The sequence below is a fragment of the Vulpes lagopus genome, chromosome 12 (genome assembly GCF_018345385.1).
Source record: "Vulpes lagopus strain Blue_001 chromosome 12, ASM1834538v1, whole genome shotgun sequence".
Lineage (NCBI taxonomy): Eukaryota > Metazoa > Chordata > Mammalia > Carnivora > Canidae > Vulpes > Vulpes lagopus.
Window position 1 is genome coordinate 15,917,168 of NC_054835.1, and position 27,787 is coordinate 15,944,954.

General features: G+C 38.7%; 1 protein-coding gene across 3 annotated transcripts in view; it reads left to right on the forward strand.

The window, feature by feature from the left end:
* YWHAE (tyrosine 3-monooxygenase/tryptophan 5-monooxygenase activation protein epsilon) overlaps positions 1-27,495 on the forward strand; it is a 52,060-nt gene extending 24,565 nt beyond the window's left edge. For 2 of the 3 annotated variants that reach the window (XM_041725363.1, XM_041725366.1), the window contains 5 exons: positions 12,863-13,062; positions 17,725-17,831; positions 18,506-18,712; positions 21,738-21,874; positions 26,517-27,495. In XM_041725363.1, the coding sequence (XP_041581297.1) occupies positions 12,863-13,062; positions 17,725-17,831; positions 18,506-18,712; positions 21,738-21,874; positions 26,517-26,569 (704 nt within the window). In that variant the 3' untranslated portion in view covers positions 26,570-27,495. Of the gene's footprint in view, positions 1-12,862; positions 13,063-17,724; positions 17,832-18,505; positions 18,713-21,737; positions 21,875-24,848; positions 24,896-26,516 lie in introns of all 3 variants that reach the window. The other variant, XM_041725365.1, reaches the window with a different exon arrangement.
* The last annotated feature ends 292 nt before the right edge of the window (positions 27,496-27,787 follow it).

Below are 27,787 nucleotides of genomic sequence, written 5' to 3' on the forward strand. Positions count from 1 at the left end.
CTCTAGAATTTTGACTGGACCTTTTTTTTTTGTTTTGTTTAAAGATTTTTTTTTTTTTTTAAATTTATTCCTGAGACACACAGAGAGAGAGAGAGAGAGAGAGAGAGAGGCAGAGACACAGGTAGAGGGAGAAGCAGGCTCCATGCAGGGAGCCTGACATGGAGGAACTTGAATCAGGTCTCCAGGATCAGGCCCTGGGCTCAAGGTGGCACTAAACCGCTGAGCCACCCAGGCTGCCCCTTGACAGAAGCTTTTTAAGGCAGTGTCTGATGCTCTGGTCCTTTTCTACTCTTGGGGTGATTATTTGTGTTTGGATTTCATTGTGTTTGGATTTAAGGATTTCTTGTTTCTTTCTTTCTTTCTTTCTTTCTTTCTTTCTTTCTTTCTTTCTTTCTTTCTTTCTTTCTTTCTATTTATTTATTTATTTATTTATTTATTTGGATTTCTTGTTTCTATGAGCACTTTACTTGGAAATTTAGTTGAAGGTGGTGGTTAAGAGTTCAGGGACTTACGTTAGATTCAGTTTGAATTCTGGTTTTATCACTTACTAGCTATGTGACTTGAGGCAAGTTATTCAACTTCAAGTTTTTTTTTGGTTTTTTTTTTTTTGGTCTTTAATAAGTCAGGATTATGTTTTTTAACAGCTGGCAAATATTTTTCCTATATTGGGAGTAATTATGGGTTATGACCCTATATGCTTCTTAAGTACAAGGTACATTAGTTCTGGCAGCCAGTACAGTGCCTGCTCGTTTTCCCATGCTGATTCTGAACAGTTTGCTTCTTTCCTGATCCTGGATCTCATTAGGAACTATAGAATCAGGCTTTGTGGTAACTTGTCAGTCTAATAGGTAGAAACACACCCTCTTATAGATTGGTACTTTACAAGATTATAAGGCTATTGAATCTCAGCAGAGACTTGCTTTTCCAGGTGTCAAGGACAGTCTTGGGAGAATCATGTTTACTGGAATGTTGATGTAGAAATACTAGTGGCATGGGAGTATCTGCTAAGCATTGGCATTATGCTTTTTGTAGATAATTTTCCTGGAGGGTTAACTTGGTGGAAAAATGTACTTTGAACTGGAATACACATTTTAATGTATTAAGCTTGTGTCTCTTGTCATTGCAAGCATTTATTGCATCTGTTCTTAGAAAAGAGAGGATCCTGGGGCACCTGGGTAGTTGGCTCAGTTGGCTGAGCATCTAACTCTTGGTTTTAGTCAGGTCATGATGATCTCAGAGTCCTGAGATGGAGCCCTGTAGCAGACACCACACTCAGTGGAGAGTCTGCTTGAGATTCTTTCCCTCTGCTCTTTCCCCCCTTGCTTGCACTCGCCTTCCCCCTAAAAATAAATAAATACATCTTTAAAAAACAAGCAAAGGGTCCTGTCAGTTACACTTTTAATGGAGAAAAAAAAAAGAATGGATCCCCATTCAGATGAAGTCAAGTAAATATTCAAACTTGGGGTAATGGGATTAGATCACAGTACAGCTCTGGAGTCAGATTGCCTGGGTTGGTATTGTAATCTGCTGAATTTGTGATTTTGAGCAAGTTTAACATCCATATTCTTCAATTTCCTCATAAAACGAGGATAATACTGCTACCTACTTCAAAGGTTTATTGTGGAAATTATTATTTTTTTATTTATTTTTTATTGTGGAAATTAAATGCATTAATACATACAAAGCATTTGCAGCAGTGCCTGGCATGATGTGTTTTATTTGTGAATGAGTTTATTGAATGAATACTTCAAAGAGCAAAACTAAGAACCAAAGCTGAATTAAGGTCAGGGTGAAAAATAATGGGACTCTCTTTCTGGCAGATAGTCCAGTAGTCAAGCTGGTTTAATGTAATAGATGTCTAACTGGGCTATTACACAGTGAAGGGAAATTACCTGGAACCAAACAGACTTCTCATTAGTGTGTTTACGATGCCTTTTCAGTTGTGAATATTAGAAATTTCAGTTTCTGTAATGTGATTTTCGATCAGCTACCCATTGTCTTTAAACTTTACTGGAAGTCTCTAAAATTTTGCTGCCTAGATTTTATGTACCAAACTGCCAACACATCCACATGTAGTCATTGACTCTTCCATTCTCTAGTTCATAAGTTATGATCATACCTGCTGCAAACAGATTTGACAGCCATACTCCGTTTTAGAAATACTCGGATCACACTGATGAAAATAGTTGTTGCAAAGATGATTTTATGAAATACTAGTATGTTAAGAATTTTAAATGAGTATAATTCTGTTAATCCTCTGCTGATGGTGGTTTTGAGGTTGTGGCCAGTTTTGGGTAAAATCAGAGCTTTCACATCAAGGTTTGGGATATGTTATAGTTAGGATCATGTTTCTTTTGCTGGTGTTAAAAGGGTGAGGATGACACCATGGTCCTCATGAGAGCTTCACTATAGTCATAATTTGTGCAAATTTGTACAAAGCATTGATACAGAACTAGGGGTAGTAGGAAGTGTTTTTCTTTTCTGATTCATGCTACTACTCTCCCTTAATCTACCTTCAGGAATGGAGAAATTCCTGAAGATGAGGGGCTGAGAAGAGTATTTAGAGTTTTAAAACCAAATAGCATAAGTAACTCCTGGAGTACCTAGATGGCTCAGTTGGTTAAGCATCAGACTCTTTTTTTTAAAAAAAATATATTTTATTTATTTATTCATGAGAGACAGAGAGAGAGGCAGAGACACAGGCAGAGGGAGAAGCAGGCTCCATGCAGGGAGCTTGATGTGGGACTCGATCCCGGGACTCCAGGATCACACCCTTGGGCCCAAGGCAGGCACCAAACCGCTGAGCCACCCAGTGATCCCAGCATCAGACTCTTGATTCAACTCAGGTCATGATCTCAGGGTCATGGGATTGTCCTGCATTCATGGGGAGTCTGCTTGAGAGTCTCTCCCTCTGCCCCTCCCCTGCTTTCATGTACACACCTCTATTCTTTCTCAAAAAAAAAAAAAGTTGACAGCATTTGAATATTTTCCAAAGAACATACACAAATGGCCAGTAAGTACTTGAAAAACTGCTCAGCATCGTTAGCCGTCAAAGAAATCAAAGTCATGCACTAAGGTGATTTTTTTTTTTTTTTTTTAAGGAAACTAACAAATGTTAGAGGATGGAGAAATTAGAATCTTACTATATTGCTGGTAGGAATGTAAGAATAGTGCGTGCCACGTGAAAAAGTTTGGCAGTTCTTTCTTCAAAAAGTTACTGTAATGATTCTGCAGTTCCATTCTTGGCTATATACAAAAGAGACCTGAAAGCATATTTGAATAAACTATGTTCATAGCATTATTCATAATAGCCCAAAAGTGAAAATTCAACTCAAATATCCATTAACTATAAATATATAAATGTGGTGTATCCATATTATATTGTTAGGTGCTGCACTCTGGGTGAACCTAGAGATGTGCTAAGTGAAAGAAGTCAGTTACAAAAGACAGTGTATTACAGGCATACTTGGAGATATTGAGGGTTTGGTTCTGGACTACTGCAATAAAATGAACATTGCAATAAGCCAGTCACATGGATATTTTTGGTTTGTCATTGCCTGTAAAAGTTATGTTTACAATATACTATAGTCTGTTTTTTAAGATTTTATTTATTTATTTAGATTTTATTTATTTATTCATCAGAGACATAGGCAGAGGGAGAAGCAGGCTCAATGCCAGCAGCCCGACGTGGGACTCGATCCCGGGACTCCAGGGTCGGCCCTGGGCCAAAGGCAGGCGCTAAACCGCTGAGCCACCCAAGGATCCCTATTTTTTTATTTTTTAAGAGAGAGTGTGAGCACGCAGAGCGGAGAAACAAATTCCCCTCTGAGCAGGGAGCCCTATGTGGGGCTTAATCCCAGGACCTTGAGATCGCAACCTGAGCCAAAGGCAGACATTTAACCAACCTAGCCACCCAGGCGCACCCTGGATGGTAGAATTTCTTTCAAAATTGAGTCAGGCTTCTTAAACCCTGCCACTGCTTTATCAACTAAATCTAAGTACTGTTCTAAATGCTTTGATGTTATTTCAGTAGTCTTAACCAGGAGTAAATTCCACCTCAAGAAACTGTTTTCTTTTTTCCGTTCATAAGAAGCAACCTAACTTGTTAGTTTTATCATGAAATCGAAGCAATTGAGTCAGCCTTTAAACCAACTTTATTTTGTTGTTTTTTAAGTTAATGTACAGTTTACACACAATGTTAACACTAGTTTCAGGTTTACAGTGTAGTGATTCAACAACTCTAGTCTATGCTCACCACAGGTGTAGCTGCCATCTGTCACCTTACAACACTGTTACACCCCACTGACTATATTCCCTATGCTATACCCTTCATCCCTGTGATTTGGTCATTCCATACTGGAAACCCGTACTTCCCACTCCCCTCCTACTTCCATTTTGCATATGCCTCTACTTTCTTTGCTCTGGCAACCACCAGTTTGTTTTCTGTATTTAGGGTCTGTTTTCTGCTTTTTTGTTTGTTAATTTATCTTGTTCTTGAGATTTCTTATATAGGTGAAACCATATGGTATTTGTCTTTCTCTTATTTCATACTTAGCACAATACTCTCTATGTCCATTTGTGTTGCAAATGACAAGATCTCATTCTTTTTTAATGGCTGAGTAATACTCCATTATAAGGATATGTGTGTGTGTGTGTGTGTGTGTGTGTGTGTGTGTGTGTGTGAGTGTGTGTGAGAGAGAGATTGCTTACAAACATCTTTATCTGTCAGTGGACTCTTAAGTTGCTTCTATATCTTGGCTGTTGTAAGTAACACAGCAATAAACAGGGTGCATATATATCTTTTCATTTTCTTTGAGTAGATCGTAGTGGAATTACTAGAATATATGGTATTTCTGTTGTTAATTTTTTGAGGAATCTCCATTCTGTTTTCCACAGTGCCTATCCTATACCAGTTACCTTCCCACCAAAAATGCATTAGGGTTCCTTTCTCTCCACATGCTCACCAACACTTGTTATTTCTTTTTGATACTAGCCATTCTGACAGGTGATACATCTCATTTTGGTTTTGATTAGGTCCACTTTTTTTTTTGTTTATTTATGTAATTTCTCTACCCCACATTGGTCTTGAGCCCATGACCGCAAGATAAAGAGCCACATCCTATACTGTCTGAGCCAGCCAGGTACCCCAGGTTAGGTCCACTTCTAATTCTAGTTATTTTTTTTCTGTTTCTACCACATCAGCAGTTAACTTCCACTGAAGTCATGAACCCCACACACAAAGTCATCCATGAAAGTTGGAATCAACCTCTTCCAAAACTCCTGTTAATGGTGATCTCTATTGAACTCCTCCCCTCAGTGTTTTTTTTTTTTTTTTAAATTATTATTAATGGGAGACAGAGAGAGGCAGAGACACAGGCAGAGAGAGAAGCAGGCTCCATGCAGGGAGCCCGATGTGGGACTCGATCCCCGGATTCCAGGATAATGCCCTGAGCCGAAGGCAGGCCCCAAACCAGTGAGCCACCCAGGCGACCCTCCCCTCAGTGTTCTTAATAACATCTAGAATGTTCTTACTGTTCTTAATTGCATCTAGAAATGATGATTCCTTTCCAGAAGCTTTTCAATTTATTTTACCTGGATTCATCATCAGAGTAATCACTATGGCAACCATAGCCTTAACAAAATTAATTCCTTTCTTCCTTAGTAAGCTCTGCACCCAACATGGGGCTTGAACTCATGACCACAAGGTCAAGAGTTCTGTGCTCTACAGACTGAACCAACCAGACACCTGGATTTAGCATGATTCTTTTTTTTTAAATTTTTTTTATTTATTTATGATAGTCACAGAGAGAGAGAGAGAGAGAGAGGCAGAGGGAGAAGCAGGCTCCATGCACCGGGAGCCCGACGTGGGATTCGATCCCAGGTCTCCAGGATCGCGGCCTGGGCCAAAGGCAGGCGCCAAACTGCTGCGCCACCCAGGGATCCCGATTTAGCATAATTCTTAAAGGCCTAGGATTTTCAGGAAGGTCAGTGAGCATTCAACTTAAAATCACCAGCTGCTTAGCCCCTACCTAAAAGAGAGTCAGGCTTTCCTTTGAAATTTTGAAGCCTGGTGTTGGCTTCTCTTTGGCTGTGAAAGTCTTAGATGGTATTGTCTTCCAATATAAGGTGGTTTCGTCTACACTGAAAAATCTGTTTAGTGTTACCACCTTTAATGATGATGGTGAGATCTGGATAACTTGCTGTAGCTTCTATGTCCCTGCTTCCTCCTTCACCTTGTTAAGGAGAAGACTTCTTCCCCTAAACCTCATGAACCTACCACTGCTGTCCTGCAACTTTTCTTCTGCAGCTTCCTCACCTGTGTCAGCCTTCATAAAATGGAAGATAGGGCCTTGCTGTGGAGTAGGAGGTTTTGGCTTAAGGGAATGTTGTGGATAGGGTAATCGTCTATCTAGACCACTAAAATGTTTTCTTTATCAGTGATAGGGGTGTTTTTTTGCCTCTATTCATTCTTGTGTTAACTGGTATAGCACTTTGTATTTCCTTCAAGAATTTTTACTTTGCACTCACAATTTGCAAATTGTTTGGTTTAAGAGGCCTAGCTTTTGGCCTGAGCTTTCAATATGCCTTAACTAAGCTTAATCATTGGTTGCTTTTGATTTATAGTGAGAGATACTGACTTTTCCTTTCACTTGATTTAGAGGCCATTGTAGGGTTATTAATTGGCCTAATTTCAGTATTGTGTCTCAGAGGATAGGTAGTCCTAAGAAGAGAGAGGGAGAGACAGTTAAGAGTGGGAAGACATGACATGGCACTGAATGGCAGGCAGGTTGGTGGAACAGAATACAACATTTATTAAGTCTGTGATCTAATGGTGTGGTTTGTGGTGCCCCAAAACAATTACAATAGTACCATCAAAGATAACTGATCACAGATCACCGTAACAAATATAATAATGAAAAATTTCAAAATATTGCAAGAATTATTGAAATGTGAACACAGAAACATGAAATGAACAAATGCTGTTGGAAAGAAGAACCTGGTAGACTTGCCCCATACAGGGTGGCCACAAACCTTCGCTTTGTAAAAAAACAAAAGCATAATAAAACAAAGTATGCCTGTATATGCTTCCATTTATATGGAATGTTTAGAGTGGTAAATCCATAGGGATGAAAGTAAGTGGTTACCTAGCTTTGAGGGAGTTGGAATTGAGTGGAGAGTGTGACTACTAATGGGTATGGAGCGTTTCTTTTTCACGTGATGAATATATTCTAAAATTGGCTGTGGTCATGGTTGTACAACTTTGTGAATATACTAAGAACCACTAAATTGTACATCTTGTTTTTTTTTTTTAAAGATTTTATTTATTTATTCATGAGAGACACAGAGAGAGAGAGAGAGAGAGAGAGAGAGAGAGAGAGGCAGAGACACAGGCAGAGGGAGAAGCAGGCTCCATGCAGGGAACCCGACATGGGACTCGATCCTGGGTCTCCAGGATCACGCCCTGGGCTGAAGGCGGCTAAACCGCTGAGCCACCCGGGCTGCCCACATCTTGTTTTTTTATTTTTAAAAATATTTTTAAGTTTATTTATTCATGAGAGACAGAGAAGCAGGTTCACCTTGGAGCAGGGAACCCAGTATGGGACTTTTGATCCCAGGACCCTGGGATCATGACCTGAGCCGAAGGCAGACACTTAACCAACTGAGCCACCTAGACACCCCTAAATTTTACATTTTAAGTGGGTGAATTGTATATGTAAATTAATAAAATCAATAAAATGAAATAGATAAAGCTGTTACTTAGGAAAACTAGATAACTGCTTCTGTAGTTGTACTATATAGTCTTTTTTGCCTTGTTTTTGGCCTTCTAAATGAAGAGAAGGATATATTTAATTGCATTTGGGATAGGATATCATTGAGTGTTGTATTTATTTAAATTTTTATTTTATTAGAGCAAGTGAGAGAGAGTATGAGCAGGGAGAATCAGATGAAGAGGGAGAGGCTGACTTCCTGCTGAGGAGGTCGCAACTTGGGGCTCAATCCCAGAACCCTGGGATCATGACCTGAGCTGAAGGCAGATGATTAACTCACTGAGCCACCCAGGTGCCCCTCATTGAGTGCTTTAATTTCCCCCCTTTATTATTGTAAAAATATTGTTGAAATGTTGGAAAAAAAATTTGGGGATGTCTGAGTGGCTCAAGTCGGTTAAGAGTCTGCCTTTGGCTCAGGTCATGATCCCAGGATCCTGGGATTGAGCCTGCTTCTCCCTCTCCCTCTGCCTGCTGCTTCCCTTGCTTGTGCTTACTTGTGCGTGCATGTGTACTCTCAATAAATAAGACCTTTATTAAGATGCTGAAAAATTGTAGAGCATAGAAAAGGAAATGTAAATTATCTGAAATAGTACCCAGAGACATATATAATTGTTAAATTTTTGGTGGTATAGGTATTTGTGTATAGTTTTTCCCTATATAATGTTACAAAGTCCTACAGTTTAAGATAATTTATAGTCTTTTTTGGTGTAGCGAAGTTATTTTTTAAATTGCTTTGTTGGGGCCAATTTAGAAAAGCTAATTACTGGTTCTCTTCTGGGGCATTTTAATTTGTTAGTTTTTTAAAAAAAATTTTTTTTCTTTTTTTAAAGAGATTTTATTTACTTATTCATGAGAGACACACAGAGGCAGAGACACAGGTAGAGGGAGAAGCAGGCTCCCTGCAGGGAGCCTGATGTGGGACTCAGTCCCAGGACCCTGGGATCACTACCCGAGCCAAAGGCAGATGCTCAACCGCTGAGCCACCCAGGCGTCCCAATTTGTTAGTTTTTGAAAATAAACTAGTATGGAAGTGATCTTGAATTTACCCTTTGACTCTGCTGCCTCTGAATTTAGCTTTTTTTTCATGGCTAGTTTAAAGGGGGGGGGATGCTTTCAGGCTTCCACAAATGAATTAATGGTTTTGTTACTGTACTTCCTAATCATTCTTTAATGTTTCAGAATTACATTTAAAAATACATCTTATTAAAGTATTTGTATGCAATAAAATAGATCTTCTTTCCATGTACAGTTGACGAACACATAGGTTTGAACTGTGTGGGTGTACACTTATATGTGTGTGTGTGTGTCCCCTTCCCCCCCGTAAATCCAGTATAGTACTGTGAATGCTTTTTCTCTTGATTTTCTTTATAGCATTTTCTTTTCTCTAGCTTACTTTATTTTTATTTTTTTTTTATTTTTTATTTTTTTTATTTATTTATGATAGTCACAGAGAGAGAGAGAGAGGCAGAGACACAGGCGGAGGGAGAAGCAGGCTCCATGCACCGGGAGCCTGATGTGGGATTCGATCCCGGGTCTCCAGGATCGCGCCCTGGGCCAAAGGCAGGCGCCAAACCGCTGCGCCACCCAGGGATCCCTCTAGCTTACTTTATTATAGAATACAGTATATAATACATATAACATGCACAAATATGTGCTAATTATCAGCAAGGCTTCTGATCAACAGATTATCAGTAAAGTTTTTGGGGAATCATAAGGTATACTTGGATTTCAGTCTGTGACTGCTTGGTGGGTCTGCTCTCCTGTGTTTTTTTTTTTTTTTTTCCTCCTGTGTTATTCAAGGATTAAGCCATACAGTTAAGTGTTTGATAAATCTATTCAGATGTATAACCACCACAGCAGAGCATTCTTTTACTCTCCAAATTTCCTTTGGACACAAGCCTCCCTCATTTCACCCCCATACCACTTATTTGCTGTCTTTATAATTTTGCATTCTTAAAAAGTTATTTATCCATGAGAGCCATAGAGAGGAAGAGACATAGGCAGAGGGAGAAGCAGGCTTACTGTGGGGGGAGCCTGATGCAGTACTTGATCCCAGGACCCCAGGATCACAACCTGAGCCAAAGGCAGGCGCACAACCACTGAGGCCACCGCCCCCCTCCGCCCCCTGCACTCCTAATTTTGCATTTTATATAACTTAAAGTGAATTATACAGCCTTTTCTGGTCTGGCTTTTTTCATTTAGCATGATTTCGTAACTCATCCATGTTGTTACTTGTACCCATGGTTTATTTTTTGTTGAATAGTATTCCACTGTATACATGGACTTTTTGGATTGTTTTCACCTTAGCTATTTTGAATAAAGTTGCTGTGAACATTTGTGTAAAACGTCTTTGTGGAGATAAATTTTCATTTCTTTTGGGTAATACCTAGTACTAGAATTGCTGAGTCTTAGGGTGTTCCAACTGTATAAGAACTACTATACTGGGGACGCTTTGGAGGCTCAGTGATTGTCTGCTTTCGGCTCAGGGCGTGACTCTGGGGATAGAGTCCCACATTGGGCTCCCTCTGAGGAGCCTGCTTCTCCCTCTGCCCGTGTCTCTGCCTCTCTCATGAGTAAATAAATAAAATCTTAAAAGAAAAAAACACCAAAACGACCACACTGTTTTCCAAAGACCTTACCATCTTAATGTTTCTATTAATTTCCTGATATTCCTGAAAGGATGTTTTTGAACATATTTCCCTGGGATTAAACAATTTATTATGCATTGTTTCATAAAGTTACCATCTGCATCATGTCTTAAGGTATTGCTCATGTTTAGAATGTTAATGTATGCTTAGGGTGCTTGTTAAAATGTAGATCCTGGGCAGCCTGGGTGGCTCAGCGGTTTAGCACCGCCTTCAGCCCGAGGCGTGATCCTGGAGACCCTGGATCAAGTCCCATGGCCAGCTCCCTGCATGGAGCCTGCTTCTTCCTCTGCCTGTGTCTCTGCCTGCCCTCTCTCTCTCATGAATGAATGAATGAATAAATAAATAAATAAAATCTTTAAAAAAATAAAATGTAGATCGTTGGGTCTTAAAGATTCTCAATCAGTAAAGTAGAAGAGCCATATGATAATATGGCATTTAGTCTTTTCTAAAAGCATAATTTTCATTAATGTATTTATTAGGTTACTGTTCATTGAGCTTTTTTTCGTTTTTCATTTGCATTCCATTGTTTTATCTGAAAAAATTTTTATTTTATTTTATTTTTTATTTTTATTTTTTTTTAAGATTTTATTTATTCATAGAGATGCAGAGAGAGAGAGGGAGGCGGAGGCAGAGACACAGGCAGAGGGAGAAGCAGGCTCCATGCAGGGAGCCCGACGTGGGACTCAATCCCGGGTCTCCAGGATCACGCCCTGGGCTGCAGGCGGCACTAAACCGCTGCGCCACTGGGGCTGCCCTGAAAAATTTTTTAAAGATTTGAGAGCATGCGCACAGTAGGGAGGGAGAGCAGAGCGCTCGATCTCACAACCCTGAGATCATGACCTGAGCCAGATGTTTAACTGAGCCACCCAGGTGCCCTTTGTTTTAAGTAGGCACCACATCCAGTGTGGGGCTTGAACTCATGGCCCTGAGATCAAGACTTAAGTGTAGATCTAGAGTCAGATACTTAACCAACTGAGCCACCCAGGGGCACCTCATGTGGATTGTGTTTGTTACCTGTTTTTTCCTTTACTTGCCTATCTCCTAAGATTTATCTGGGCCCCTTTCTTTGGTCGCCACCTAGTGGTAACAAATAGGAACCATCACGAGTTTTGCTGATGAATTGAAATTCATAGGAAGTGAACAGTGTCCCTTCTTAAGAAGGATGGAAACATCCAAAGATAAGTTTGGTTTGTATGTGTGATTAACCAAATGCTCAAATGTGTATGTTTGCTATATGAATGCTCTTTCCTCCAACTTCCTTATTTTTGAAAATACAATTTATTTGGATTTAATTGGGAAATAATTTATTTGTAAGAAAATCTATTTTAGAGCCTATAACTTTTTAAAAAATATTTATTTCAAAGCGAGAGCAGCGAGGAGGGCGGGGAGGGGCAGAGGCAGAGGGAAAGAGAAACAGAAGCCGACTCTGTGCTGAGCACCGGGCTTGGTCTTACCACCCTGAGATCATGACCTGAGCCAAAACCAAGAGTCGGATACTCAACTGACTGCCACCCAGGTGCCTCTATAGCCTATAACTCTAATTTTTGTCTAAACTGCCAGCTTAATTATTTTTACTGGGAAATGGGCAGGTGTGCCTTCTTAGTTCCCTTATTTAATGAGATAGATGTTTCCAAACCTTGCTGTGAATTACACTAGGTACTATATGAACTTTTGTTTACATAGAACTTATATTGCAGATTCTCTTATTCTAGGCTTTTAGTTTACTTTGTTTTTTTTTTTAAAATTTTTTATTTATTTATTTATGATAGTCACAGAGAGAGAGAGAGAGAGGCAGAGACACAGGCAGAGGGAGAAGCAGGCTCCATGCACCGGGAGCCTGACATGGGACTCGATCCCGGGTCTCCAGGATCGCGCCCTGGGCCAAAGGCAGGCGCCAAACCGCTGCGCCACCCAGGGATCCCAGTTTACTTTGTTTTATATGTTTTTAGTTTTTTGCTCCTTTTTAAAAAATATTATTTATTCATGAGAGACACAGAAAGAGGCAGAGACACAGGCAGAGGGGAAAGCAGGCTTTCATGCTGGGAGCCTGATCCGGGACTCTATCCCGGGACCCTGGGATCACGCCCTGAGCTGAAGGCAGACACTCACTGCTGAGCCACCCAGGCATCCCAGTTTTTTACTCCTTTTAAGAAAAGATTTATTTGAGAGGGAGAGAGGGGTAAGCATACTCTTCCCCACTGAGTTGGGAGCCCAGTGCAGGGCTCAATACCAGGACCCCTGGGATCATGACCCGAGACTAAGGCAGAGGCTCAACCAACTGAACTACCCAGGTACCCCTACTCGTTAGTTTTGATGATTGTATTTTTGTTAAGATTCTTACTTTTTACACTAGTTTGACAGAAAAAAAGAATTCTATTGTAAAGGGGTATTGTATATCAAAACTTACGTTGTATGGTCTGATTTTACTTCTCTTTTCCTTTATAGAAATGGTGGAATCAATGAAGAAAGTAGCAGGGATGGATGTGGAGTTGACAGTTGAAGAAAGAAACCTCCTATCTGTTGCATATAAAAATGTGATTGGAGCCAGAAGAGCTTCCTGGAGAATAATCAGCAGCATTGAACAGAAAGAAGAAAACAAGGGAGGAGAAGACAAACTAAAAATGATCCGGGAATATCGGCAAATGGTGAGATTATCATATCCTAGACATCTTTTTTTTTTTTTTTATCCTAGGTTTTGGCTGTTTTATTTTAAAGTTTTATTTATTTAAGTAATCTTTACCCTGATGTGGAACTTGAATTCATGACCCCAGGATCAGGAGTCTCATGCTTTTTCTAATTAAGCCAGCAAGGTGTCCTAGGTTTTGGATATTTTAGATGACAGCCTAGTACTCATGAGTTAAATATGCATAAAATACATATCCTATTTGGTTGATTTGCATTTTTTACTTACCTGGAATTAAGAGATTATGGGCTATACAATATTTCAGGAAAGAGGTAAACTATTTTTCTCCAGAAGCTGCAGAGGGTGTTCAATTTTTAGCACCTCACAGGTAGAGAACCAGTTTGTTTTTGTTGTAGTTAGCTGCAAAATGCTACAGTGAGTGACTGGGAATTGCCATTCAGGATAATTGAGCGAGTATATTTGTACTTGTTATGAATCACAGAATTTGCTGGGTGCTATGGGTGTAAAGATGAGACAGATACATATTATAAAGCCTCCTTAATGGAGGCTCAGTCTGTTTTTTAAAAAAATTATTCACTTATAAATATTTTTTTATGTTTATTTATTCATGAGAGACATAGAGGCAGAGACATAGGCAGAGGGCGAAGCAGGCTCCTTGTGGGGAGCCCGATGCGGGACTCGATCCCCAGGACCCTGGGATTATGACCTGAGCCAAAGGCAGACACTGAACCACCCAGGCACCCGGTCCTTGTTTTGTTTTTTTTTTTTAATTTTTTTTTTTTAATTTTTATTTATTTATGATAGTCACAGAGAGAGAGAGAGAAGCAGAGACACAGGCAGAGGGAGAAGCAGGCTCCTTGCACCGGGAGCCCAACATGGGATTCGATCCCGGGTCCCCAGGATCGCGCCCTGGGCCAAAGGCAGGCGCCAAACCGCTGCGCCACCCAGGGATCCCCCGGTCCTTGTTTTTTAATATAAAATGTTAGAGGGCATTGGACGTCTCATGAAGTTACTATTTCAGATGTTACATTTGTATATGTAAACATATGTAATTTTTCTTACTGTGAATTTTGGTGGAAAAGTAAAATAACCATTGATCTAGTTCACGGTGTTCTTTTTTTAAAAAAAGATTCATAAAAAAAAAAAAGATTCATTCATTCATGAGAGAGAGAGAGAGAGAGAGAGAGAGAGAGGCAGAGACACAGAGGGAGAAACAGGCTCCATCCCGGCAGCCCCACGTGGGACTCGATCTCGGGACTTTTATCTATTCATGAGAGACACAGAGAGAGGCAGAGTGGGGAGAAGCAGGCTCCCCACAGGGAGCCTGGTGTGAGACTCAATCCCAGGACCCTGGGATCATGCCCTGGGCTGAAGACAGGCACTCAACCACTTAGCCACCCAGTGTCCCTAGTTCATAGTTTTATTTCCTTTCCTTCCCCTGCCCCTTCCCTAGAGAGAGGAAGAGACACAGGTAGAGGGAGGAGAAGCAAGCTCCATGCAAGGAGCCCAATGTGGGACTCCATCACAGGAATCCAAGATCAGGCCCTGAGCCAAAGGCAGACACTCAACTGCTGAGCGATCCATGTGTCCCTAGATCATGGTTTTCAACTAGGGGGTGATTTTGCCCCTCAAAGCATTTGGCAAATCTTTTGAAGACATTTTTGGCTGTCAGCGACTTGAAGGGTGCTACTGGTATCCAGTTGGTACAGACAGGGATGCTTCTTGTTATATATTCTGTCGTGCATGGGACAGCACCACACAACAAAGAATTACCTGGCCCAAAATGTCAATAGGAGTACTGCTGAGAAACTGATCCTGGTGGAAGAGACAGGTATATTAAACCCATTTAGAATACAGCGAGGAAAATTACAGGAACCACTCACAAAGTAGCGTGGGCAATGGGAAAACAGAAACTACATCCATTAATTATCTCTACTTTTGTTGGACACTGTTCTGAGTGGGGAGATATTTATTAGTACATATAATGACCCTGTAAAGAATAGGTTATTGTTCTGCTTTATAGATGAGGAGGAAACTGAGGTTCTGAGTGATTAAGTAACATACCTAGAGCCACAGAGAAGTTATATGCTATCAGTGTGTCCATTAACCTCAAATATGTTGGAGTAAGAATATGGATTGTCAGTAGAAAAGTTTGGTGTCTCAGCAGGATGATGAAATGAGAAAATTAGAAGTGCTGAAGGCTGTGCTAAATTGTGGGATTTGGAGTAAGTAAGAAAGGAAGCAGGAAGCAAAGAGTGGGACTGATAAATTGGGGGAAGATGAAAGATTCAAGAGGCTGGGTGTCTTGATGTGTCCCTAAGTAGGATTAACCAGGAATAAAGGAAATAAAAAAAAGGAAGTTACATTCCGGTAGTAAAATACTAGAATTTACAACTTCTTGGGTTAAAGCAGTACAATTAGGGATGTTGACAAATAAGGTCATAGAGAAGAGATCAAAGAACAACTGTGTTGAAAGGAACACGGATGTGATGCCAAGAATTGAAGAGGTAGACTGAATGTGAGTGAAAGGCCTATAGAGATCCACTGACTGAGAACAGATTTTTAGAAATTAAATTGAAGGGCAGCCCCGGTGGCTCAGCAGTTTAGCACCTCCTTTGGCCCCGGGGTGTGATCCTGGGGACCCAGGATCAGGTCCCATGTCTGGCCCCCTGCTTCTCCCTCTTCCTGTGTCTCTGCCTCTCTCACTCTGTATCTCTCATGAATGAGTGAATAAAATCTTTAAAAAAAAAAAAAGAAAAAAAATTAAGTTGAAGATGAGCTTCCAAATAGCAGACACTCAACTGCTGAGCGAACAGTTTGGAGTAATACTGAGTTAGTGGGGAACTGAGTGAATCCAGAAATTGTCTTGTCTCTACAGTAATCGCCACTTAAAAAGCCACAAAAGAGGTAAGTTTTTCAGGAAGGAGCTAGTTTAACATAGAATCAGGATGAGATTACAGGAGAAGAGAGAGTGGGGGAATTCTTTACAGTGGAAAGGGCCTAAATAATTATGTGTGTTTGTGGTGGTATGCATTTTTAGTATGATAAATTGAGATGAGTGGCAATATTTACTTGAGTATAAGCATTTTTGGTGTCATGATGGACTGTGGATCTGAGCCACTCAAGTGATTGGCTGTTGAGCATAGTAGTGGTTTGGAATGTGAGCACTGGAGGCAGGCTGTGCCTAGGTTAGAATTTTTTTTCCTTTTTTAAGATTTTATTTATTTATTCACGAGAGAGACAGAGAGAGGCAGAGACCCAGGCAGAGGGAGAAGCAGGCTCCATGCAGGGATCCCGACCCGGGACTTGATCCCGGGTCTCCAGGATCACACCCCAGGCTGCAGGCGGTGTTAAACCACTGCGCCATGGGGGCTGCCCTGTTTTTGTTTTTGTTTTTTAAGATTTTATTTATTGATTTGTGAGAGAGACACAGAGAGAGGCAGAGACCTAGGCAGAGGGAGAAGCAGGCTTCTCGCAGGGAGCCGGACGCGGGACTCGATCCCGGGTCTCCAGGATCACACCCTGGGCTGAAGGCGGCGCTAAACTGCTGAGCCACCTGGGCTGCCCTAGGTTTTTAATTTTCATTCCATCCCTTAGAAGCTGTGACCTTAGGCTTTATAGCCTACATTGGTTCAGATCCTAGCTCTCCTCCTTTTGGCTAAATACTATAATCATTGTTTCCCCATGTAAATAGAGACATAGTTTCTACCTTGTTAAATATGCTAATTAAGTATGCAGCACTTGTAAATAGCAATCAGTATTATACTCAGTTCTGTAGCTAAACCATGAGGTTGTTGGGTTGGTGTGTTTGTTTGTTTGTTTGTTTAGATTTTATTTTTAAGGGCAGTCCGGGTGGCTCAGTGGTTTAGCGCTGCCTTCAGCCCAGGGTGTGATCCTGGAGACCCGGGACCCAGTCCCACGTCGGGCTCCCTGCATGGAGCCTTCTCTCTCTCTCTGTGTGTCTCTGTCTCTCATGAATAAATAAATAAAATCTTCTTTAAAAAGAAAATGATTTTATTTTTAAGTAATCTTTATACCTCACGTGAGGTTTGAATAACTATGAGATTGAGAGTCACATGCTCCACCAGCTGAGCCAACCGTGTGTGTGTGTGTGTGTGTGTGTGTGTGTGTGTATGTGTGTGTAGGGGGGTTGGTTTTGGTTTTGGTTTTTTAGCATGTAGAAGGAAGATAATGTCTATAACCTGGAGACAGCTTTTCTCTGCTTTTTTTTTATTTTTTTTTAATTTTTATCTGCTTTTTTTTAAAATCAAGAGCAGGGGAGATTCAGCATTTCATTTATTTATTTATTTATTTATTTATTTATTTATAAAAAATTTTAAAGAAGATTTATTTATTTATTTATTTTTTAAATTTTTATTTATTTATGATAGTCACAGAGAGAGAGAGAGGCAGAGACAAAGGCGGAGGGAGAAGCAGGCTCCTTGCACCGGGAGCCCAACATGGGATTCGATCCCGGGTCTCCAGGATCGCGCCCTGGGCCAAAGGCAGGCGCCAAACTGCTGCGCCACCCAGGGATCCCTAAAGAAGATTTAGATAGAGATGTGTATTCTGTTTACTCTGGCTCTCTTCCTCAAAACCAGTGGGCAAATATGTCGTAATTCATGTTACAATTAAGTAGACAATTTTTTACTTTTTTTTTCAGGTTGAGACTGAGCTAAAGTTAATCTGTTGTGACATTCTGGATGTACTGGACAAACACCTCATTCCAGCAGCTAACACTGGCGAGTCCAAGGTTTTCTATTATAAAATGTAGGTTCTATACTAGAAGGGAAAATGTCAGATTAAATGTTGGCCCCCTTAGAATTATCACTTTTTTTTTTTGAATTATCACTTTTTTGTGTAGGTGTTCAACTTTTATTTAAGAATAATTGTTTAATGTTTAAAGGATAATTACATGGGAGGAATGATTTTCAAAACTTAGAGTGCTCATTTGCATATTCACTGCTAATGAACAATTATTGTTGCATTTAAGATGCTCAGACTATTTACTATAAGAGTACTAGGTTTTACCTCTTTGCATTTGTTTTTGTGTGGAGTTAACCCATCAGCTGTTGCAATACATTACATAGTTCAGTTTTAATGTTTTATGTAGAAATTTTATTTCACAATTAACTGTCATGCCATTTTTTGGAACCACTTTTTTGTGTTTAATTCTAGTTGGCAATAAATTTATTGATTTTTTTTTTTTTTTAGAGGCTTTTCAATTAATTTCTCTAGGATTTTGCTTATATTTAGTATTCTGAACTCTGAGAAGGAAAACTGAATAGTCTTTCCTGATAGAGTGAAGTTATTGAAGTATACATGCTGATTATTAAAATAATTTTTGTTACATTTCATTTTATAGATTATAGAAAAATTTTAATAGTTTACTTTCATTTAAAAAGCATTTTTCCTAATTCTTGTTTTGTTTTGTTTTGTTTTAGGAAAGGGGACTACCACAGGTATCTGGCTGAATTTGCCACAGGAAATGACAGGAAGGAGGCTGCAGAGAACAGCCTAGTGGCTTATAAAGCTGCTAGTGATATTGCAATGACAGAACTTCCACCAACGCATCCAATTCGCTTAGGTCTTGCTCTCAACTTTTCTGTATTCTACTATGAAATTCTTAATTCCCCCGACCGTGCCTGCAGGTAAGTCATGGAAGAGAAACAAAAGTTCTCACTGGGAAAGTGAAAAACATTACAAAAGAGAATTACTTGTCTTATTTCCTGGGATTGCCTTTGTGGCCTTGGACATGTAAGAATTCTTTTGGCTTTTAATGAAACTTCTTTGGATTATTTTAAGACCGACTCTATCTCTGTTCACTAGGATAGCAGTTTTAGATTATGTTGATGGGGACAATTTTGGTTGGTAGGTTGAAATTTTAACTTGTTAGTGGGAGGGTGGAATTATTATTATTATTTATTTTTTTAAGATTTTGTTAATGAGAGACACAGGCAGAGAGGGAAGCAGGCTCCATGCAGGGAGCTTGAGGTGGGACTCCATCCCAGGACCGCAGGATCACACCCTGGGCTGAAGGCAGGCATTTAACCTCTGAGTCACCTGGGTGTCCCAGAGGGTGGAATTAGAATAGAATTATTTTCTTTTTTTTAAATATGAGCTTTTAGTCTTTTGTAGGTATGTTAACATAGTTAGGCTCTTAGTGTACATATTTTGTATTTTCTAATATGAATAGTTTTCCGTCTTTCTATGTTAATAATTCCCTCATTTATATGTATTTTAGATTGTTCCCAATATTTGATACAGATAGAAATTTAAGGGCTAGCTCTATGTACATGGCTTTTTCTTGTAAAAGTTATTGCAAAATAGAACAGTTTATCATTCTAACCATTCTTTTAAAGATTTATTATTATTATTTTAATTTTAAGGATTTTATTTATTTGAGAGGGAGGGAGAGCATGAGCATAGAGAGAGAGGGAGACTCCCTGCAGGGCTCGATCCCAGGACCCTAAGATCATGACCTCAGCCAACAGCACATGGTCAGTGGACTGAGCCACCCAGCCACCCAAAAGATTTATTTATTTTAGAGATAATGAGTGAGTGGGGGTGGGGTGCAAAGAGAATCTCCAGCAGACTCTCTGCTGGGCTCAGAGCTGATGCAGGACTTGGTCCCATGACACTGAGATCATAACCTGAGTTGAAATCAAGAATCAGATTCTTAATGACTGAGCCACTCAGGCGCCCCTCATTCTAACCATTTTTAAGTTGTATAATTGAATGGCATTAAATACACCCACAATATTGTGTAACCGTCACCACTAAGTTATTTCCAAAACTTTTTAATCACCTGAAACAAACACTAACTGGTACCGGGTCATTGTCCAGATTCGCCCACCCTTGACCCCAGTTATTTCTACCTTTTCTCTTTGTGAATTTGCCTATTTTAGGTACTTCACATAATTGTTATAATGTATTTGTTGTTTATAGTTTACAGTCGTCAGTATGTTGGGATCAGATACTTGATGAAAGGGAGAGATTGTCCTTTTGTGAAGTGGATTCATTTGAATGCAAACCATTATTTATTCATCTAAAAACATTCTAGGGGCACCTGGGTGGCTCAGTGGTTGAGCGTCTGCCTTTGGCTCAGGTTGTGATCCCAGGGTCCCGGGGTGGAGTCTCACATCGGGCTCCCATGGGAAGCCTGCTTCTCCCTCTGCCTGTGTCTCTGCCTCTCTCTGTCTCTCATGAATTAATAAAATCTTTAAAAATAAATACTTAAAAATAAAAACATTCTAAATGCCTTGTTGAGTTTAAACAGGTACAGGTCTCAACTGAAGAAGTTATAGCTATCTGTTCAGCTAATAGTATTGATTGGGTCTTTCATTTGTCATTCTGCAGTCTGCTTGTCCCACATATCACTTGGAGTTAAGTCTTCTCCATGCCTTTATTTTTATGCATTTGCTTTAATCTTAAATTAAATGAATGCTTCATTCTTTTCCCTACCCTTTAAGATGAGTTTATATTTGATTTTTCCTTTTGCTTGTCCTCTAGGGTTTCTGAAGTACTTTCTCCAGAGAAGCACTTCATACTTGTTTTATAATGGTTTTGTATGTCAGTCCTCTATTTTCTAGATGTCCACTGTGGACTGAGATTGTTTTTTCCCTCTCTTCTGTTTCTCCACCAGTGTTCCACATCACTTGGTATACATCATACAGTATACCCAGTAAATGTTGTTTCTTTTAAATTCTAACGAATGGCTTACATACATTTTTGTGGGTTCTATATTGCCCCTCCCCCCATTTTTGGCTTCTGTTAACATTAAATTCTTCGGAAATAAACTGAACTAACATTTCATCTTTTTGCATTAAAATTTTATTAAATAAGTGAGCTGTTAATGCCTGGGTGGCTTAGTGGTTGAGCCAGATATCTGCCTTCGGCTCAAGTCATGATCCCGGGGTCCTGGGATCAAGTCCCACATAGGCTCCCCACAAGAAGCCTGCTTCTCCCTCTGCCTATGTCTCTGGCTCTCTCTCTCTCTTCTCTCTATGTATGTGTCTCTCATTAATAAAATTTTTTAAAAACGTGAGCTGTTGACTAGAACTTGGTAATACTTTTATTATGCCTATATTTTGGTTGGTTCAGGATAGAATTTATTTAGTCCATATTCTGTTTATTGATAGGCTTGTCAAAGGCCTAGTAAGAAGTGGTGTTCTGGGGTGCCTGGCTAGCTCAGTAGGTAGAGCATGTGACTCTTGACCTCAGGTCATGAGTTTGAGCCCCACATGGGGAGTTTTTAAAAAAATAATGTAGTAGTGCTCCTAACAATTTTATGCCTCCAAATTTGCTAGATTATAAAATTAAATAGAAAATTAATTTTCGGGCAGCCCTGGTGGTGCAGCGGTTTAGCGCCACCTGCAGCCTAGGGTGTGATCCTGGAGACCTGGGATCGAGTCCCACATTGGGCTCCCTGCATGGAGCCTGCTTCTCCCTCTGTGTCTCTGCCCCCCCCCCCAAATAAATAAATCTTAAAAAAAAAAATCTTTAAAAAAAAAGAAAATTAATTTTCATCAGTTACATCTATTTTTCCTTTATTTCAGTATTTAGACCCAGGATAGTATTATATACTGTGGGATAGCTGAAGAAAAAGATTGATTTCTAACACATCATTTCTGTTTTGAGGCTTATTACTATAATATAATTATTAAATACTTTTAGGTTGGCAAAAGCAGCTTTTGATGATGCAATTGCAGAACTGGATACGCTGAGTGAAGAAAGCTATAAGGACTCTACACTTATCATGCAGTTGTTACGTGATAATCTGACACTATGGACTTCAGACATGCAGGGTGATGGTAAGGAAACTCCGAAGTTAAATGCATCTCTTTTCAGCTATTGAATATTTTTACTCTTAGGAATTCCTAAGAATTTCTTCATACTAAGCTACAGTTTAGACTCAGCCTATCATCCAACAAACTATCAAATTTTAATTATTGTTTTTATAGCAAATGATCTCAAAGTACAATTTCCATTTGGGGCTGTATGTTAATAATATAAAAGACCTCCTTGGAAAGGGGGATCTTTTTAATATTCAAAGATTTAAAAGTTAAAAGATTTAAAAGTTTTGTCTCTAATGATGTTTGCTAACCTTAGTTTTTTTCTCTCACTGTGTTTTGGAAAATGGAGACAGGAATCAGCTCATTTTCTTTTTCTCAGATTCAATTTTAGGGATCTAAGATTGTATTTGATTGTCATGATCACTGCTTTGGCTGACTGGTATCCTGAGGTTAAAACTAGATGGTGTAAAAAAAAAAAAAAACTAGATGGTGTCAGTAAATATTTATGAACCATTTTCCCTGGAAATCTTTAAAGAAGGAACTTGTCTCTGGATTTTATAAAGCAAATGGAATGTCCTGCTTTTTGTCTGTAAGAGGTCTGATATAGTCTCTGTTTTGTTGTTGTTATTGTTTGTTTTTAGTTATAAATATTATTTTACAAAACTTAGTCTTGTGATGGGGGGTTAATATTTATTCTAAATGCCCAAATTTGTCATAATTGTTGATTTTAAAGGAGATTTTATTCTTATTCTTTATTTATCCCAAATAATCCTTTTTTATCCATGATAGATTGTTGAAGAGTTGGGGAGAGGGCATGGGGCACATAAACTAGTGTGGCATGAGCATTTTATGAGCTAGCTCTATAGTTGGTGGTATGTGGAGTGGAAACAAAAAGTTTGTCAATTTTAGTTGCAGATCCTTTAAGGACTGAAGCATATGTTGCATTGCTTGAGGCTGTATAGTCTGTTAGTCAAGACAGCATGCTGAATCCAGCATGTTGTCTTTGGAAGCATTGTACTTAAAAGTATTTCTGGGGATGCCTGGGTGGCTCAGTGGTCAAGCGTCAGCCTTTGGTCAGGTCACAGTCTCAGGTTCCGGGATTGAGTTCTGCATTGGGACTCTCCCTGCAAGGAGCCTGCTTCTCCTGCCTATGTCTCTGTCTGCCTCTCTGTGTCTCTCATGAATAAATAAATAAAATCTTTTTAAAAAATTAAAAAGTACTTCTGAAAATGGGTTTTTCAGGGCATGTATGTTTTAAGTTTCCTTACTCTAGAAGGATAGAGTCAGATTTTAGACTTCTTTAGGTAATAAAGTGAGAATTAGGTGACTCAGCTTTAAAGCTAACTAGCTTTATGAAATATTTAGATATTTGACTAGGGTTGGCTTGAGATGTGTGGCATATGTGATCTACTTGCACACTTACCCAACAAAGCCAGGTGGAGCCACATACTACTTTTCAACACAGTACTTCAGGCAACCACTACCAGTCTGTAGGACTCAAAACCAATTTACCATATCTGAACTAATGACTTGAGGTTCCTTCCAGCTTTGACATTCTGTTGTATTCTAAATAATATGTACTCAGAAGAATGGCCAAACAGCTGTGGACTCTTCACAGTCACTCTCAGCTCAGAGAAGACTAATATCTCTCTGCCTGTTTGAGGGGCTAAAGGAAAACATGTGGAGAGTTTGGTAAGCGGTATTGACCTATAAGTAAGGTATATACCCCTGTGACCTCTGGGGACATTTTTCTGAGGGTGAAAATAACAAAGAAGGTGACCTGGGTTGAAACCTTTCTTTCTTTATTTTTTTTTTTAAGACATTTCATGCCAACTTTTATAACTAAACTTGCTAGATTATAAAAGTAAGTAGAAATAAGGTTTATTTTCTAATGCTACTTATTTATCACTGATAACCAGGAATTAATCAAAGTAACTATGTCCATTCAGTTTTTACAAAGAACCAAAGATAACACTTTTTCTTGGTTATCAAGCATTTTATGAAATAGGATTATTCTCTTGAAACTACTTTTCATAGTTGGAGGGGTTCTTTGTATAGAGATGTTTTATTACATTTCTGATAGATCTCTCTTTAATCCTGTTTTAAATTTAGTGAAATCCAGTTGCTATAGTTCTTATCACTTTGTAAGTTGAACAGTTGATTAAATTTAGTTGAGACAGACTAATTTTCATTGAAGAGCTTTGTATTTGAAATTAGGAAACAAAAAAATTATGAAACATACATAGTTTATTAAAAATTCAAGTAGTCTTCGGACATTTTAGTAAAATTAACAAATTATCTGAATTTAAAAATTGTTGTGGGTACTAGTAATTTATTACATGTTTTATTAAATAGGTTTTGTGACTTAGAATCTGCAAAATTGCAGTCATGAAATAGGCAGTTCCTCAGGATGTTAATTTACTTGAACATTATTTAGTTTTTTTCCTTTTTAATTTTATTACGAAAAACGGTGTCAAAAAACTAGAATTAAGGGTTTCTAAAGGAAGAAATGTATGTGATTCACAAGCTTTTACTGAGATGTTTTTATCTTTTTTTTAACTGCAGAATATGTTCACTTTTGTCTGTGTTGGAACATCTTTATAAACAGATTACCACTTTTTCTCATCAAGTGATTTCAGTCCTCTTGTGTTCAGAGGACTGTTTCATACATAAATGCATAGAAAGAAAATGTGCATTCTCTGCCTGTTTCCCTCTTCCCCCCAAATCCGAAAACAGTGGGCTAAGAGATACATATCCAAAGAAACCTTTTTCCCCCCTTCTGTATACCTTTTAAGAGGATATTATTTCATCCTTTTAAAGGTAAAATGAACAAATAATTTTTGTTGTGTGAGGTTTTTATACAAAGTGAAAAGGCCAGAGTCTGACTCCGCTAAATCATTGATGTTTTCTTTTGTCCTGCTCTCTCGGTTTATTTTTCTTGTAATGTTGCTTTCATATGATTGTTCTCCCTCCCTTTCTCCTTGCAATATAGATTCCTAAAGGAAAATTCAACTCTTCCTTTCCTAAAAACTCTACTTTGTAAGTCATTATCATGGCACAGCGAGTTCTGCTTTTTAGTTTTGGTTCTTCACTAATCATGCCTGCATATATCATCATCCTTTTGCTTACAAAACTGCCTGTTCTACATTCTAGGATGTGAAACCTTTTAAGACATTTATGATCTGCTACCCTTGTCTACTTCTGGTTGGGTGTGACTCATCTGACCTTACCCTATGCCAAAGTTACTTGGAACTTGTGGCAAATCTAATGGTTGCTTATAAGTGAATTAGCGTGTGCCCTATTGTTGTTTGTTAACCGTATTTTGGCAGTGTATTGCTGTTAAAAATGAGCGTGAATGTTCCTATCATTTCCTAAGTTTGAGTACATTATTTTGGGAATGGTTGGGTGGTGCATCATTTCTTTCCTCAGGAAATGGATTTTTGTCTTTTTCTGCATGTTTTTTTCTATATAGGAGTCAAAAATCTTTATGTGCCTTCAGTACTTTTTAAGAGTCACATATTAGTGTCAAACATTTTTGTCAGAGAAGAAAATTTGAAATGTCTAAAACTATCTTTACCCAATCCTTGTTTGTAACAGCGTTTATCATTTATCATATCAAGATCTTTCAGACTATGAAAAAGCACTCCTTAGGTTAAATATTTTACATTGGTAGGCAGTTGGTCTTAGTGTCATTTGTCCATCCTAGTTAAGTAATTTAACAAGCAATATGAATGGATGGATTGTCTGAACTGTTGTTGGATTAGTTAATTGGTATTCATTTTGATTCATACTAGTAATTACATAGGAATTGTAGCGGTTTATTAAAGCACAAAAGAATGTAACTTTTACCTGTTCCATTATTTTTTAGCAAAAGCCTGCATGCTTTATTATGGCTGACTTATTTTAATGCTTATTAATAGGTAGATGATTCTCCAGTGAATAGGCTGGCTTTCTGTTGCATGTCACAGTGCAGTTGAAACTCCTCAGGCCAATCACCATGTTGTAAGGGAAAGAAAAATAGCATGAGAGAACTGGTCCAAATGCCCTTCTTTAATAACCTCAGCGGTCTGGTTTACTTTGAGCATGCTGTTTCACCCTGGAGTAAGAAATTTGGTTTATGGTTTAGTGTGACTGGCCAAGATCTAAAATGATATAAAAGTGAAATCACTTTGAAAAGCAGAACCCTCCCTCTAAAACTATAGAACTTCTTTGGAGCATTTTTCTGCTCAGTTCTCTTTACTGAAGTATTTCACATGGAGCTTATGGGTAGATTTTACAAAAAACTATAAAGTACCCTTGGTTTTTGAAGAGGTGAGGTTATTGAGAAAGAGTATTTTGACCCAAGAAATACATAAAAGCTTGAAAATCATTTAATAATATGGTTACCTTGGCTGTCTACTTTTAAGAGCTTATTTAGCATAAAAATAGTTTCACTGTGCATTTTTTTTTCATCCTATTGACCATTCAGGACCTTGATCGAGCAGCACCTCTTGGCTTAGGCATTTCAGGTGTCAAGGATTGTAGAAGTCCTTTGGCTGTCTGTGTTTAATACCAATTGTAGCAAATATAAGGAGTCTTTGCTTGGAATGATAGTTTTTTTGTTGTTGTTACCACAACAGTCTAATTTAGTATGAAATAATTAACTCATTCTTCTTTGCAGGTGAAGAGCAGAATAAAGAAGCGCTGCAGGATGTGGAAGATGAAAATCAGTGAGACATAAAAGCCAACAAGAGAAACCATCTCTGACCACCCCATTCCTTCCCATCCCACTCCCATTGGAAATTCCCCCATTGTCACTGAGAACCACCAAATCTGACTTTTACATTTGGTCTCAGAATTTAGGTTCCTGCCCTGTTGTTTTGTTTTGTTTTGGTTTTTTTTGTTTTTTTTTGTTTTTGTTTTTTTTTTTTTTTTAACAGTTTTCAAAAGTTCTTAAAGGCAAGAGTGAATTTCTGTGGATTTTTACTGGTCCCAGCTTTTAGGTTCTTTAAGACACTAACAGGACTGTGTAGAGGCTTTTTCAGCATTACTGTATTGTCTACTGCCAGATGTGGCAAGATCACCATTAGAAATGGAAATTACATTTGAAAGCCATTAGACTTCTAGGTGATGCAAGCATCTAAGAAAGAGGTTAATCACACTATAGAGGCATTGTGGTATCATTTTTCCTTTTTCTAATTGTTTAAATCGAATTTTATACCAATGTTAAAAATTAATTGGATGTTAGCTTGAAGTGGTTAAAGACTGTTTGGAGAGTTGTTATAATGGTTTTGCTGTAAAAAGTGTTGCGGAAATGTTGCTGAAAAGCATGGTGCTGGTAACAGTTCAACAATCCGTGGCTGCTCATTCTTGCCTACTTTTACTCTCCCTCTAAAGCAGGTTAGCATTGAAGGTGGTATGGAAAAGCCTGCATGCGTGTTCAGTTCTTTGTTTCTTCTCCTTCCCTTTCCCCTTGGGCCCCCCCTTCCCTCCTTCGCTCGCTCAACCTCTTTTGTTCAGTATGTGTAACTTGAAGCTAATTTGTACTACTGGATATCTGACTGGAGCCACAGATACAGAATCTGTATTGTTCTTACTGAAACACAGCATGGAATTAACATTAAACTTAAATAAAACAAACCTAAATTAAAAATGCCAAATATTATTGCGCCTCCATCCTTTATCTTTTTAAAATAAACTGTAGTCCAAACACGTTGACAGTATTGTTTGCCTGAATGTGGAAAGATCCCCCTCTTTCTTCTACAAATAACTTGGTTTCCCAAAGGTGATACATATTTTTTGAAAAAAGTTTTAGAAAAAACTTTTACCTATAGCCTGGTTGTTGAAGAACACTGAATAAGAACACCAAGTCAATTCATTACTATCTTTTCTCAACCAGGTAGCAAAATGGTACTTATTTTTTAATCATTAAAGTACAAATTCATACTTAAG